This window comes from Spinacia oleracea, chromosome 2 (genome assembly GCF_020520425.1).
Source record: "Spinacia oleracea cultivar Varoflay chromosome 2, BTI_SOV_V1, whole genome shotgun sequence".
NCBI classification, from domain to species: Eukaryota; Viridiplantae; Streptophyta; class Magnoliopsida; order Caryophyllales; family Amaranthaceae; genus Spinacia; species Spinacia oleracea.
The window spans coordinates 6,108,059-6,123,558 of record NC_079488.1 but is presented as its reverse complement, the minus strand read 5'-3'; the positions used below and the strand labels follow the sequence as shown (position 1 = coordinate 6,123,558).

At 32.2% G+C, this 15,500-nt stretch overlaps 1 protein-coding gene across 4 annotated transcripts; it reads left to right on the top strand.

Moving 5' to 3' along the window:
* The first annotated feature begins 441 nt into the window (after nucleotides 1–441).
* LOC110803184 (acetylajmalan esterase) lies at nucleotides 442–8,907 on the top strand. 4 transcript variants are annotated; one of them, XM_056836425.1, is made up of 6 exons: nucleotides 442–711; nucleotides 2,099–2,265; nucleotides 3,205–3,420; nucleotides 6,462–6,610; nucleotides 7,441–7,480; nucleotides 8,421–8,907. In XM_056836425.1, the coding sequence occupies exons 1-6, from the start codon at nucleotides 494–496 to the stop codon at nucleotides 8,639–8,641; spliced, it is 1,011 nt and encodes a 336-aa protein (XP_056692403.1). In that variant the 5' UTR covers nucleotides 442–493; the 3' UTR covers nucleotides 8,642–8,907. The 4 variants fall into 4 exon arrangements, with proteins under 4 accessions (XP_056692403.1, XP_056692402.1, XP_021864361.1 ...); XM_022008669.2 differs by having other exon boundaries at nucleotides 445–711; nucleotides 7,441–7,714; XM_022008670.2 differs by having other exon boundaries at nucleotides 571–711; nucleotides 2,143–2,265; nucleotides 7,441–7,714.
* Nucleotides 8,908–15,500: the final 6,593 nt, after the last annotated feature.

Genomic DNA, 15,500 nt, shown 5'->3' with positions numbered 1-15,500 from the left:
TGTAAGAAAATTTTAGTGATGTGAGGTCTTGTTAGATTCGTACCGATCTATATTTTCTAAATATTATTTTTTTTTTATAACTTTTACTTGCACACGATTTGAGATATTAAGAGTCAAAGTAATGGTTAGAAGAGTAAAAGTCAACCATGATGCGACATTTCCGAAACGGAGGAAGTATATATTTCCTCCGTCTTTTAATACTCGCAACGTTTGGACTTTTGCCACTATTCATATAATATACTTTGACTATTCTTAGTACTTTTTATATAAGATAAAACATAGTCATGTGAGATCTTGTTAGATTCGCCTCAATGTGTATTTTCAAAATATCAACTTTTTATAATTTTTACACAAAGAGAATGTAAGATATAAATGATCAAAATTATGAACATGCGTGAAACTAATAAACGTTGCGAGTATTAAAAGACGGAGGAAATATATTCCTACCATAAAAGTCCTTCAAAAAGGGAAAAAAAAAGTTCCTCCCACAAAAATGGTTGCTCGAGTTTCCATTATTCTCCCCTTGTCCTTAGTGGTAGCACTGATCCTATGCTTCGCAACCGTAGCCTTATCGTCCACCTTCACCGATGACAATCCCATAAGAGTTGTATCAGACGGTCCACATGATTTCCAATCTTCTGATGTTTTCACCAACATCGTTGACATTCATGATGATGATGATGATGATGATGATGCCCCCATTTTGCCCAGGTTATTCTCTTTCTATTTCAAAACTTGTGTTTGAACTCTATTAATTACTTCCTGCGTTTCTTAATAGATTGTTCGGAATTTTGGTCACTAAATCTATAAGTTTATGCATAATTTGGTTAGCATATGGTTGGTAATCGTTAAAATATGTCTTGAATTGGTCAAGACTCAAATAACTCCTTTATTACGGTAGGCAATAGCGGACCTTGAACGGTTTTACGATAGGGTCCGATAGAAAAAAGTTAAGCAATACACTATGTAATTATACAATTATACACAAATTTTAGGAGGCCGTAACTAAAAATGCACTACAAAATTTTTCGGCCGCGGGGACAACCCCACCCCAGACCAAACAAAGATCCGCCCCTGCTTTACTACAAACGCCCCAACACGAACTATGTTTTGGGCCTATAATCTGGACCTGTTCGCGTATGACTAGAGAGTACTATATAAATTATGTAGGTCATCTTTAGTTGTAATACCTCCATTTTATAGAGATCTTTTTAGATACTATTTGCACAAATATTAAGATAAAAGTAGAAAATTGATTAAATATAATAAATTATGAATAAAGAAAGAGAAATGTGTAAAAAGGTGGGTGTAAGAAAAATAAAATAAAATAAGAGAAATATGTAAAAATGTGGGTGAGTGTAAGAAAACAAAAAAGTAAGAAAAAGTTAGTGAAAAAATTGTAAATATTGTGGGATAAAAAGGGTAAGGTAGTAAATTTTCACGTCCAAATATAAAATAAAGTAAAGTGTGAAAAACATTATGAAACAGACTAAAACGGAAAGTGCAAAGAACATTTTGAAACAGAAGTTGTATTCTATAATCTGTATTCCTCAAGATCAATAAAACTTGAATTATTTGCGTGGACTTGGGACCTAAAGCCAACAATTTGCTATAGCACTCCTTTTACATACATAGTATTGTTCATATAGCGAGTCCATTGCTTAACAATCAAAGGCATGCTATAAATTTAAGCACCAATGTTCTTAGACGTAGTAACCATTTTTTGAATCAAAGAAACCCTATGTTTTTAAAAGAGAGTTGTGACTTAAAATCGATCACATTATTTGATCACAACATGTACTACCGAGTACCCACACCAATTTGTTATTTTTTCATAATAATTCTAATAAACACGTCAAAGTAAATTAGAATCAAGTTGTTGACTTTTTTTAGGCATGGTCCCGATAAATTTAGTGTGGATCATGTCCATTTAGGAATTAGTGACAAAACTTTTCTGCCTATGGGCGTAACCAACACATTTTTAGTGAACCACGTTGAATCGTTGTGTTCTTTATTCAAGTTTTTAATGGTTTTTCGTTATAACAATAGTAACAAAAAAAAAACTAATAATCATAATTTCATGCTTTAATTTCCATAGAAGCAATATCAAAGCCATCTATCAATTTGGAGATTCGATTTCAGATACAGGGAACTTGATACATGAAAACCCAACCTTCAAGTATGCAAGGTTACCGTATGGCATATCTTTCTTTCAAATACCCACGGGCCGCCCATCAAATGGACTTCTTATGATTGACTATTTCAGTAAGATCTACTTTCTTCGATTTTTAATATTTGCAATGTTTGTGATTTCTACACTATTCACAAATTATACTTTGACTATTGTTGGGAATTTATACTTAAGTTAAAACATAGTCATGTGGAATCTTGTTAGATTCGTCTTAATATGCATTTTCAAAATATTAACTTTTTATAATTTTTGCATAAAAGTGAATTAAAAATATTAATGATCAAAGTTGTGCATTTCATGCGTGAAAGTAACAAACTTTGCGAGTAAATATGAATGGAGGAAGTATTTCCTTGCTCTCAATTTATGATTAGCATTCTTTTCAAATGTATACTTCTTCCATTTATTTTACTCCTTATGTTTCTGAATACTTGCAACAGCTTAATGTGTCAAGACGCTAGTTTGACCGTAATTATATGCAATTACATATTGTGGAGTAGTAAAACTTTAAAAAATGATACTTGAATAACGTGCATCAAGACTAATCTAACAACATATTAACATTTGATTTTTATATATTAGTAAGAAATTTTGGTCAAAGTTGATGTATGAATAGTATAAAAAATCAAACTGTTACAATTATTCAAGAACGGAGGAGTACACTTCTTTTGTTTATTTTATGGTGGACCGTCTTACTTTTACAATATTTACCTACTTTGTGCTAACTATTTGGTTACTTATATTCAAGAAATAAAAGGGCTTGTGAAGATTTTTGACAAAATAAGTTTAGATAAGTGTAGATAATTTTGGAAAAAAATAAGTTATTTTCAGTTAATTAAGATAAGTTAACATATATAAGTTCACATCAGTTAACATAAGTTCAAATAATACTCCGTATAAGTTCAGATAAAATAAGCGAAATAGAAAGGAGCTTTATTACCCGTTCAGACGTGCAATATTATCTATCTTTGCGATATACGTACTGACATACTCTTTGTTGGTTCTTATCGATGCAGCCAAGTACTTGAAAATGCCATTCCTTGATCCATATCTTAAAAAAGATGGTAATTTTAGTCATGGGGTAAACTTTGCTGTTGCTGGAGCAGCAGCACTCAACACTTCAATTTTAGCTATGAAAGATATTGTTACATCAAATGTTACCAACAGTTCTTTACTTGTGCAACTTGATTGGTTTAAGTCCCATCTTAATTCCATTTGTTCTACTGCTTCAGGTAAATCACATGTTTTCAATTTTTGGTTTTATAATTGAATTTTTTCAAAATTACCATCTTATAAAGTCTATTTTTTCGAACTTATCACCTTATACGATTTTAATTTAAAATTACCACCTTATAAAATCACAAACCTTCAAAGTTACCACCTCGGATTCTGTCAATTTTCCCGTTAACAGGTGGTAACTTTGTAACGGATTTTGTCAATTTTCCCGTTAACAGGTGGTAACTTTGAAGGGTTATTTATGTTTTTCCTCCAAAATTTTCACTTTTGGGTTTAAAATTACCACTTTATAAAATCACAAACCTTCAAAGTTACCATTTGTTAAAGGAAAAATTGACAAAATCTGTTAACAGGTGGTACTTTGAAGTTTTGCGATTTTATAAGGTGGTAATTTAAAATTAAAATTTTATAAGGTGATAAGTTTGAAAAAGTGAACTTTATAAGGTGATAATTTTGAAATTTTCCTTTATAATTTTTAAACTCATGTGATTAAGGTTGAACAATGCACTTAATTAATATCAGTTATGCTTAGGGGTCACACACACGTTTAGTTGATCATAGGAAGTACATTTCTTAGGAATTGTATAAACATTTCCTAGAAAGTACGAAATGTTGCTTTGTTGAACGTGGAGAGTTCTTCCAATTTTCTTTTTCGAAGTGTGACTTCCTATGTTTTTTTAAACCAAACAACGTCACGATATTCCACTTCCTACTATTCCTAGAAAGTTATACTTTTTGTAATTTATTTTTTCATGTCTAACAAACAACACCTTATAATAATTATGTCGAATTTGTATCCCAAATTCTTATATGAGACTGTCCTCACCATCAACTGATGGTGAGACCAGTTCACACTTGCGAATTGAGGTATAGTTTAGACATGTTACTTTTTTTTATAATTTTAGAGGAGGTACTTTTTTTAGTTTAGGTATGTTACTTCTATAGTTTATACATATTACTTTTTTTATACGGAGTAGTTTTAGGGAAGATATCTTCTTAGTTTTAGGTATGTTAATTCTATAGTTTAGACATGTTACTTTTTTTTTTTTAATAATTTTAGAGGAGGTATTTTTTTTTAGTTTAGGTATGTTACTTCTATAGTTTAGACATGTTACTTTTTTTATACGGAGTAGTTTTAGGGGAGGTACCTTTTTAGTTTAGGTATGTTACTTCTATAGTTTAGACATGTTCCTTCTTTTTTTTTTAATAATTTTAGATGAGGTGTTTTTTTTAGTTTAGGTATGTTACTTCTATAGTTTAGACATGTTACTTTTTTTTATACGGAGTAGTTTTAGGGGAGGTACCTTTTTAGTTTTGGTATGTTACTTCTATAGTTTAGACATGTTACTTTTTTTATACGGATTAGTTTTAGGGGAGATACCTTTTTAGTTTATGTATTACTTCTATAGTTTAGACATGTTACTTTTTTTATACGGATTAGTTTTAGGTGATGTACCTTTTTAGTTTATGTATTACTTCTATAGTTTACACATGTTACTTTTTTTTTATATAATTTTAGATGAGGTACTTTTTTAGTTTAGGTATGTTACTTCTATAGTTTAGACATGTTACTTTTTTTATACGGAATAGTTTTAGGGGAGGTACATTTTTAGTTTAGGTATGTCACTTCTATAGTTTAGACATGTTACTTCTTTTTTTATATAATTTTAGAGGAGGTACTTTTTTAGTTTAGGTATGTTACTTCTATAGTTTAGATCTGTTACTTTTTTTTTTTTTTTAGGGGAGGTACGCTATTGGTTTCGCGCTCGTCACACCATCAAGTTGATGGTGTGACTGGTCTCACAGGACACGTGCTGTTTGTATTTGGTAATAAACTGGAAATTATTTTGGTGGTTTTTGTTGGATATAATGCAAAGAGCTAGCTTTTAAACTCTAGCATTTTGTGAAAACGGGTTTATCCCACATTGGTAGAAATGCAAAAGGATGGCTTTGAAGCTTATTATTTAAAGCTAATGTGGTTGTCCCACATTGAGGGAAAAAAGAAGTTTTCTTTAGTTTAAATAAAGTAGCAAGCTTTAGAATGTTTGAAGTGCACTAGAAAGAGGCATTCCCTAGCGCGCTGCCGCCGTCCGGCCGATTCGGGTTTGTGGCACGTGCGCAATGGTGCCACCTTTTTGGGCCAAGTTGTAACAGATAGTCCAGCATTTACGAGACATATCAGTTACAAAGTGCACTTCGTAATTGCCGCTTGGTTTGTGAAATTTTGGTTTCAAACATTTTGATTGCCTCATTAAAATTTTATTTTTGGTTGCAAAATCTTTGTTGCTTTACAATCAGTTTTGGGGGTTCAGTTTCAAAAAACACGAAATATACAACTCTCTCTTCCCTTCTCTTCACTTACATTATGAGTATTGTTATGAGTTCCAAATTCCTCCTTAGTTGAATGCACATTTCGGAGGAAAGCTATGTTAAATCTTGGGGGTCATCGCCATTTCCGATTGCACCATAGTCGGGGCGAATTTTGCTTCTAAGACAGTGTTTTACACCACGTCACAACTTACACTACAAGAAATTGTACTATTAACGACGGGAAATCCCGTCGCGAAAGACCAATAATCGGGTTGATTAACGACGGGATTTCCTGTCGCAAACCCGTCATAAAAGGGGGCCGTCGTTAATAGAAATCCCGTCGTAAATCCATCATAAACCCGTCGTAAAAGACATTTGCGACGGTTATTCCCGTCATTGTTTGGTTGTTAGCCCCGTCGCAAAAGGCTTTTGCGACAGAATTTTTGACCCGTCGTAATTAGGTTGTCGTTAAAGATACAAATTCTTGTAGTGTTATACATATCAAATATTCGGCCCACATTTTCTTGCCATTTTTGGATTTTACAGTACATTTTTCATGATTTTATTTTTACTTTTCGAAAAAAAAAACAGAAAATTGAAAAAAAAAAAAAAACAATAGCGAAAAAATGTAGTACATGAAGATTAATATCGGTTTGGTGTACAACAGATGTATTGAACAAATTCCTTTATGAATTATGATTGCTTGTTCTTTGGTTTTGTTCCTCAGAGTGCAAAGAAAAACTCGGAAAATCCCTTATTATGATGGGTGAAATTGGAGGGAATGACTATAATTCGGTACTTTTTGGAAAAACCAGCATGTTGAAAGCGTATGATCTAGTGCCTGAAGTTGTTCAAGTTATAAAATATGTTATAAAGGTATGTCGAAATGTTTTATACTACATCTGTTCTTGAAATTTCTATACGCCATAAAATATGCTTTCAGAATATATGAAAACTTTGATCGTAAATTCTCACTATTGAAGTACATCAAAACGTTATCATGTACTCTTGTATAATCTTGTTAGATTGGTCTCGGTATGTATTTTCAAAATATCAATTTTTATAATTATTTTCACATATGGAATTAGATATATCAGTGATTAATTATTGCATTGGAGTCTGCACAAATATTAAGTGTGCACAGAGGAATTATTTTATTTGTGTTACTTGATGTTACATGATGTTACATAGAGATGTTAATTACGTTTGGACTTTGCACGTTTATTAACGTATAATAAAGATTTTTTTTAAAATTTTAAATGCTTTAGATTCCATCATTAATCTTGATTTTATTTTTTCAAAATCTGATATTTATGTCTCTTTGAATATAGTGCAAATCAGCTTTCATTTTTTATTAAAAAAAATAAACCCAATTAAAACCTCAATCCACTAATCATTACAACAACCAATAAGATTGTTTTATTTATCAAAATGAACTAATAATGGAAAAGCACACAGATTGCTAACTCAACATACTTGGGAAATTGTAAAGAAATTTAATAAGTTGAAAAAATAGGACCAATTAAAATTAAAAGCTGGCACAAAAAATGATAGTATAATAAATTTATAAATGGAAAGGTTCTCCCACGTAACAAAGATTGTGAAACATCCTAAAAAGAATACGTAACAAACAAAAAGAAACGGAGAAAGTAGTTACTAATTATAAGCAGTATGTGTTGATTAATCATTGTTGTACGTTTATACAGGAAGTCATTAAACTTGGTGCCATTCGAATAGTTGTACCAGGTAACTTCCCTGTTGGTTGTATGGCAATTAATCTTGCCTTGTACAAAACAAATGACTCGAGGATGTATGACGAACTCCAATGTCTAAAACATTTGAATCAATTTGCTGAATTTCAAAACAATAAGTTGCAACAAGCTATAAGAGAACTCCAAAAGGATCACCCACATGTTACAATTGTGTACGCAGACTACTTCTCAGCTTTCAAAGAAATTATTAAACATGCAACTTCACTTGGTAAGTCAGTGATATTGTTAGAATATATCTTGAATCGGTCAAGTCCCCTTATATATCACAGGAATTTCGCTATCTGTTACTTCATATGCTAAACTAATGTTATCTGTTTTAGGCCTTTTCTGGGATTTTTCGCATCTATCTAGAAAGTACTATATAATTAAACTCTTTAGATAAATAAGTTTTTTTTTCTCCTCTGCTTGTGGACGTAGCTAACACATTGTTAGTGAATCACGTTAAATTTTGTTTTCTTTATTTATGTTCTTAGTTGTCTTTCTTGCTTCCATTATAACAAATTGGTATCAGAGCTGGACTTTCGACCAGTCAGGTTATTTGTTAAACACCGGTATCTGTAAGCTTATTCCAATAATGGCCCGTATGTTGGTGTCTCCTAAGTGGCTAGGGTTTAATTGTATGGATGCTTTAGCCTGTTCGTTCAAGGGGTGAGTAACTTACCCTTAAGGGGACATTTGTTAAAAAGTATATGTGAGTATTGTGCGCACATCAGAAGATGAAGCAACGAGTTTCTAGTTTACAATCTAATTAAGTGGACTACGTCTCCTTTTGTCAATTGGTTTTAGGGTGGAACCTCACTTGAGTTTTGTTCGTGGACTTTTATTTTCTCCTTGATTCCCCCGTCTTTTATAATGTTTCTTACAATTTCGTGGTTGATGCACATATTTTAACTAATGAAATTGTTCGTGTATAGGTTTTGACAAGGATGCAACAATGAAGGTGTGTTGTGGAGTTGGCGAAAATGAATACAATTTTGACATGAATAGACAATGCGGAAGTGATGGTGTTGTTGCTTGTGAACATCCTAACCAACGCATATTTTGGGATGGAATTCATTTGACGCAACATGCTTATCGAATCATGGCTAATTGGCTTATTAAATATAATTTCGACCCTATTTTCTCTATGACTTGAATTATTAATTTATTATTTGTCAAAATATAGGATCATGTACATTTCAAAATCCGAGTATGTTGTATCTAGTGGTAAAGGTTGAAACAAAGTTAGGAATTTCGATATGTAGGATTGGTTTGATTTTCTATTAACTAGGGTAACGATTTAGGTTTGCTTGAGAACCATCATTGCCAGGCTTATTTGACCTTTTAGCGGTCCATGAACATATTTATTTCAATGTTAATGCATGAAATATTTTGAAGGTATTGGATAGGTTTGTTCATCAAGCGAGTCCGTCTACACGTATGTCGCAAAAAATGGGAAATTTTCAATAATTGAAATTTGGTAGGGAAGTGCGCTTTTAAGGTGCCTACAGTGAATAAAAAATGTGTCTTTCACTTACCTTTCATCAACCTATCTAATTCTCAGCTTTACCTACTTGCAAATCAAATCAACCAATTTACGAAGTAATACAATTACCTAAAGTTTATGTACTTTCAATTTGTTGTACTTATTTAATTTAAAACACAGCAACAAGAAATCTCTTTGAATATCTAAGGGAAAAAACAGTGATGCGCTCCATAATCATAATTTCATAGGATTGTCAAATTGGATTATCGGTCGATTTTGAATCAGATATAATCTGATAATATTTTATGCGTGATCATTCTGCTTATTTAGATTGAACGATGACTTTATTTCAGGGTCATTTCTCGTCTTGTCGGAAGTTAATTGAATAGGGCCAGTTTTTGACAGTTCTAACACTATTACGGAGCATTATTGAATCATAGCCTACAAAAGATCTCCAATTCTCAGTAGTTAGAGTTGTCAATTTTCAACCCGAACCGTTGAACCCGCTGGGTTGATCCGATCGTTAAGAACCCGAACGTTAATAACCCGTGAGCCGGAAGCCAAAACCCGATCCGATCCGATAATGTTCCACCGTAACCCGAACCACCTCGAAAATGTTAACCCGATTAAGATCTGATACCCGATAACAAACCTCGAAAATATTAACCCGATCCGATCCGATACCCAATGAAGGGTGTAATGAGATTTGGGAAGAAAGGAAAGCTAAGCCCAAAATATATAGGCCCATATGATATCCTAGAAAGGATAGGAAAGGTGGCATATAGATTAGCCTTACCCATGAACTTACGTAGAGTGCACAATGTGTTCCATGTATCTCAGTTGAGAAAGTATGTCCCGGACAAGTCGCATGTACTGCAACCGGAGACCATAGAGTTAGACCAAAGTTTGACATTTGAGGAAAGACCTGTCAAGATCCTTGATAGCAAAGTGCGTAGTACACGGACTGAGGATGTTAAGATTGTTAAAGTGTTATGGTCTAACCAAGAATCTGAGGAAGCTACATGGGAAGCCGAGGAAGAAATGATAATTATTTTACAGGTTTAACACCCCACTTCATCTTGCTCATTCAACATCAATTCACCATGCATTTAATTCATATAACCTCTTCCACCCCATATCCCGATATCTCTCTTTAATACTCGATATTAATTCACCCTCTAATTTGTATATATTTTTCAACTTTCAACCCACGTACTGAAATCACAATTCCTCAACAAAATTAGCACTTTAAAAGACCGCTTAACAACCACTATATAATTTCCCGTTCATTAAACGGGCTCAGAAACTAGTTAGAAGAAAAAAGAAACCTAGTGGTATAATTGTGACAAGTGGTGCAATCAAAGCTTTTGCCCACCCTTGTCCAAAGATCATGGCTATGACCTGGGCAAAGCTTTTCTTTCTCCTAAAATGGTGAAATCTGATATTTTAAATATTTTTTTACACTATATCTCCTCATGCACAACTCTTATGGGCAACCGATGGGAGTGTTCTTAGTAAACCTCGTTAAATTATGTGTCTTATTTACCCTCTTAATTGTCTTTCTTGCTTAGGTTACAACATATACACTTCATTACTTGATGTCTAATGCTTCGTGTCACGATATTAATTATGTGATTGTTTTTATATGTAGGGTTTGATAAAGATGTTATGCAAATAGTTTGTTGTGATCATTGCGGAAGTAAAAGAGGTCCTATTTGTGAACATCCTTACAAACACGTAAGTTGGGACGGAATTCATTTGACGCAACATGCTTATCAACTTATGGCATAATGGTTGATAGAACATACTCATAGTAACATTTTTCGTGACAATATTTCTAGTGTTAAACGTTTGAATTATTCTAAGAATAAGCCAACCTTTTAGACCTATCTTCTTTTAAAAGGCTCCCTTCTACAATAACTTGCTAAAATAGGTAATATGCTACAAGATTTTTTAATCTATTTGTTAATTATATAAAGAAAAATGTTTAATTTGTGAGGTTGGTTTTCATATTACCTATTGTAGCAAGCCATTTACGAGGGAAGCCCTTTAAAAGAAGATATGTCTAGAAGGTTGTGTTATTTTTAGTTAAATGAAAAGTCAACTATTTTTAAGCAGATCGCTTAAATGTTGTATTTTCAAAATCAATTTTAAGCGATTTAAGGTATTGATAGGGATAAACTTTTACGACATATATATCCACCTCTATGGAACAAACACGACAACACGATATATATATAATGGAACTCAAATGAGAAGACACCTTATAATGAGAAGAATGAGAAGAAATCTGAACCACACAAATTAAGGGACAAGATTAAATCTGAATTCTTTACAGGTTATTTTCTTTTATTTCCTCCGATTTCTTTCTCCTAGTTTCCATTATTGAGCTTAGTTTTCTCTCTCCTCAAGCATTCAACAATGGAATCCAGCCCTCAACCTCCTTATTTTTCTCTCTCCTCTCCTCGGCCCAGCCAGACACCGCACCACCACCACCGTAATTTCGCCCAACCCTCCTACTTTATCTCTCCTCTGCTCAACCACGGGACAACCAAGTTCACCCAACTGTTTGTGCTCCATGCCACTGCTAATTTGCCGTCGATTGTCGTTGCCATCCTTCAAAGAAGATGGAGACCTTGTTACTGTTATGCGTTGTTGTGTTTCAATAACTCTATGTTTGTTGATATTAATTGATTTTGTTTTCAGACACCCAATAGCCAAGTCTTGGTTTTATTTTCCTAATCATCTAAGCTCAATTATCTCTTTCATTTTGATTGTAAAGCCCAAACCAGATTATAATTAAGCTTAAAAAATTACATTTGTCCATTTGATTTTTAAAATGCTTCATCCATTATTTTTTTTTTATATAAAAAATAGCCTCCACAATTATACGGAGTTAGTATTTTTGATTGGTCATAATTAGTGTAATAGACTTGATTTAATTGATTGATATAGTAATTCCAACTTATGTTGTTATGAAAGGAGGAAAATGAAGAGTTTGAGCGATTTAATTTGCTTATTTAAACAAAATGAGCAAAATAAACTTTGCTCATTTGAATAAATTTGTTTATTTAAAAACAATAAGCAAATGTTTAAAATCCGAACTTTAATATTTGCTTATTAGACACAATGAACAAAAGTTTAAAATCCGAAATTTAATATTTGTTCATTTAGACACAATGAGCAAAAGTTTAAAATCGAAACTATAATATTTGCTCATTTAGACACAATGAGCAAATGTTTAAAGTTCGAATTTTAATATTTTCTCATTTAGACAAAATGAGCAAAAGTTTAAAATCCGAACATTAATATTTGCTCACTTACAATGAGAAAAAAAAATTAAAATAGAAACTATAATATATGTTCATGTAGACACAATGAGCAAAAGTTTAAAATCGAAACTATAATATTTGCTCATTTAGACACAATGAGCAAATGTTTAAAGTTCGAATTTTAATATTTGCTCATTTAGATAAAATGAGCAAAAGTTTAAAATCCAACTTTAATATTTGCTCATTTAGACACAATGAGTCAATGAGCAAAATTTAAAATCGAAAATCGAAACTATAATATTTGCCCATTTAGACACAATGAGAAAAAGTTTAAAATCGAACTTTAATATTTGCTCATTTAAGAACAATGAGCAAAAATTTAATATCGAACTTTAATATTTGCTCATTTAGTCACAATGAGAAAAAAAATTAAAATCGAAACTATAATATTTGTTCATTTAGACACAATGAGCAAAAGTTTAAAATCGAAACTATAATATTTGTTCATTTAGACACAACGAGCAAATGTTTAAAGTTCGAATTTTAATATTTGCTCATTTAGACAAAATGAGCAAAATTTTAAAATCCGAACTTTAATATTTGCTCATTTAGACACAATGAGTCAATGAGCAAAATTCAAAATCGAAAATATAATATTTGTTCATTTAGACACAATGAACAAAAGTTTAAAATCGAAACTACAATATTTGCTCATTTAGACACAATGAGCAAAAGTTTAAAATCGAACTTTAATATTTGCTCATTTAAGAAGAATGAGCAAAAATTTAATACCGAACTTTAATATTTGCTCATTTAGTCACAATGAGAAAAAAAATTTAAAATAGAAACTATTATATTTGCTCATTTAGACACAATGAGCAAAAGTTTAAAATCGAACTTTAATATTTGCTCATTTAAAATCGAACTTTAATATTTCCTCATTCACACATGCAATTATAGAGCTCAAATTATTATTTAAATTTTTTTGTTAAAAGACCCAGATTCAATTGAAAACATTGGAGAAAATATTTCCTAACAAATAACCCAAAACACTAATCTATAACCAATACATATAGATCAACAATATCATCAAGTCTAGTTTAGTTTACAGATTGATTTTTTATTTATTTTTGCTGCGAGATGAGCAGGATATGCAAAAATGAAGGAGAGAGAAAAAAGAGGGGGGGGGGGGGGATTGGAGGAGAGAGAAAGAGGAAGGTGAGGGTCTGGTTCATGTAACCAGTTGTAAGTACTAAGTAATGGGTTATGCAGTTTCCCCAATATTTTACTGTTCAGTACCATCACTTCACTAGCATAAGATATTGGGTGGGGTTTTATTTTGTCGGATGTTCGGCTTGTATGATTCAAATGTTTGTTTTTGTTTTAATTATTGCACGCTGATGTTAAGCCGTTAGATTAATTTGATTGAACGGTCAATACCCCTTCTCAATCTTCTCATTTTAAGGAACTTCTCATTGGAGGTATATATATATATATATATATATACGAATCGGATACCAAAAAAGCGAGTGAGTGTTAAAAGGTTTCTAAAACGTTTAATTAAACGGGTTCACGCAATAAATTTAATTAAACGAGCCAGGTTATTGCTGAGATTTTCAATCCTGTTTATGTTTACGGAACACGTTCCCGATACGACAAGTTTGTGAAACATGTCATACAACTCGGGTACGTAGCTAAACCTTTTAGCTTTAGGAGATTCCTAGTGTGTGTATTAGTTTATTCAACTAGTATAGAACCCGTGCAATGCACAGTTTATAATCTTAACTTTAAGTGCAAAGTTAAATTAACTAGAAAAGAAATATATACAGGAAAATATGTAGATTTTTTTCATGCATCACCCATAATTTCATGTTAGGTATAAAAATTAGTTCTCATTCTATACTATGAGAGATGTCAATTCTCAACCTGAACAGTTGAACCCGATGGGTTAATCCGATCGTTTAGAACCCAAACCGTTAATAACCCGCGAGTTGGAAACCTAAACCCCATCAGATTATATTCTACGCGAACCGACCGGAAAATATTAACCCGATTAAGATCCGAAACCCGATAACACACTGTTTCGCAGCAACCCGATCCATTCAACCCGAACCGAATGGATCCGAAATCCGTTAATGACCCAATCCGTTTCAATCCGAGCCGTTTGAACCCGAGGAAAACCCGTTTACAACCCGAACTGTTTTAACCCGTAACCCGCTTAATCAGAACCGTTTACAACCCGTAACCCATTTAATTCGAATCGTGTGCAACCCATTACCCATTTAATCCCGTTTAATCCCGCTACTGATCTTAAATTCCTAACCTTTTCAAATGTTAGTTATTGCCTTTGTAAACATATCAGATTTTATAAACGTATTAAAAATTGTGATTTTATAATATGGAATCAAATTCACCTGACCCGAAGTACTGATGAGATAGGGTAGTGATTTAAGCATCATTTGAGTCGGTTTTATTCTATTTTTAGCATTTTTAGTCTTTATTTTACTCGATTTCTCATTTTAATTAATTATAGCTTAATTTAGGGTTTTTAGCTATTTTTGTTAGTTTTTAGGTCTTAGTTTCGTAATTTATTTATTTTATTTGTTTTATAATTTTATAGTTTAATTATGTTAGTTCTTGTTATTAATTTTCTATTTTATTTCTATTAATTTCTATTTAGTTGTTTCTATTTCCTATTATTTTCTATTATTTTCTATTATTATTATTATTATTATTATTGATTTATTTACTTTTATTTGTTATTATTACGTTATTCTCCCCTCGTGTTTTGGTTATGTGCGTAGGTGTCAATGTTCCCGAAGTTTGAAGCATAACATGAATTTGTGCGCAATTTTTTGGCTGCCCTCGGGTACAGCCAAGCTGGCTGTACCCCTAATCAAACGACGTCGTGTGATGCGGGTACAGCCAGCGCTGGCTGTACCCCCCCCCCCCGAAAACGACGTCGTTCAGCGTATTTTTATCCCCTTCCTGAGTTTCCTAAGTTTTCTAACTCTTTTTTTTTTGTTTCTTCTTCTTCAAGTTGCGATATATCTTGTTCTTAGGGTTTATTTCGATTTTTTCTCTCCTATTTTCTCTCTCCTCTGTTTCCATGGAGCTCGCACTTATGGAAAATTCTGAAGCTCTTTTCGAATCTAATTCTGGAATTTTAAGCACATTGATGTCAGAACGTAAGTTTATATTTTTATTATTTTCATTTATTTGTTTTGATTTCAATGTTTTTGGTTTTGATTGTTTTC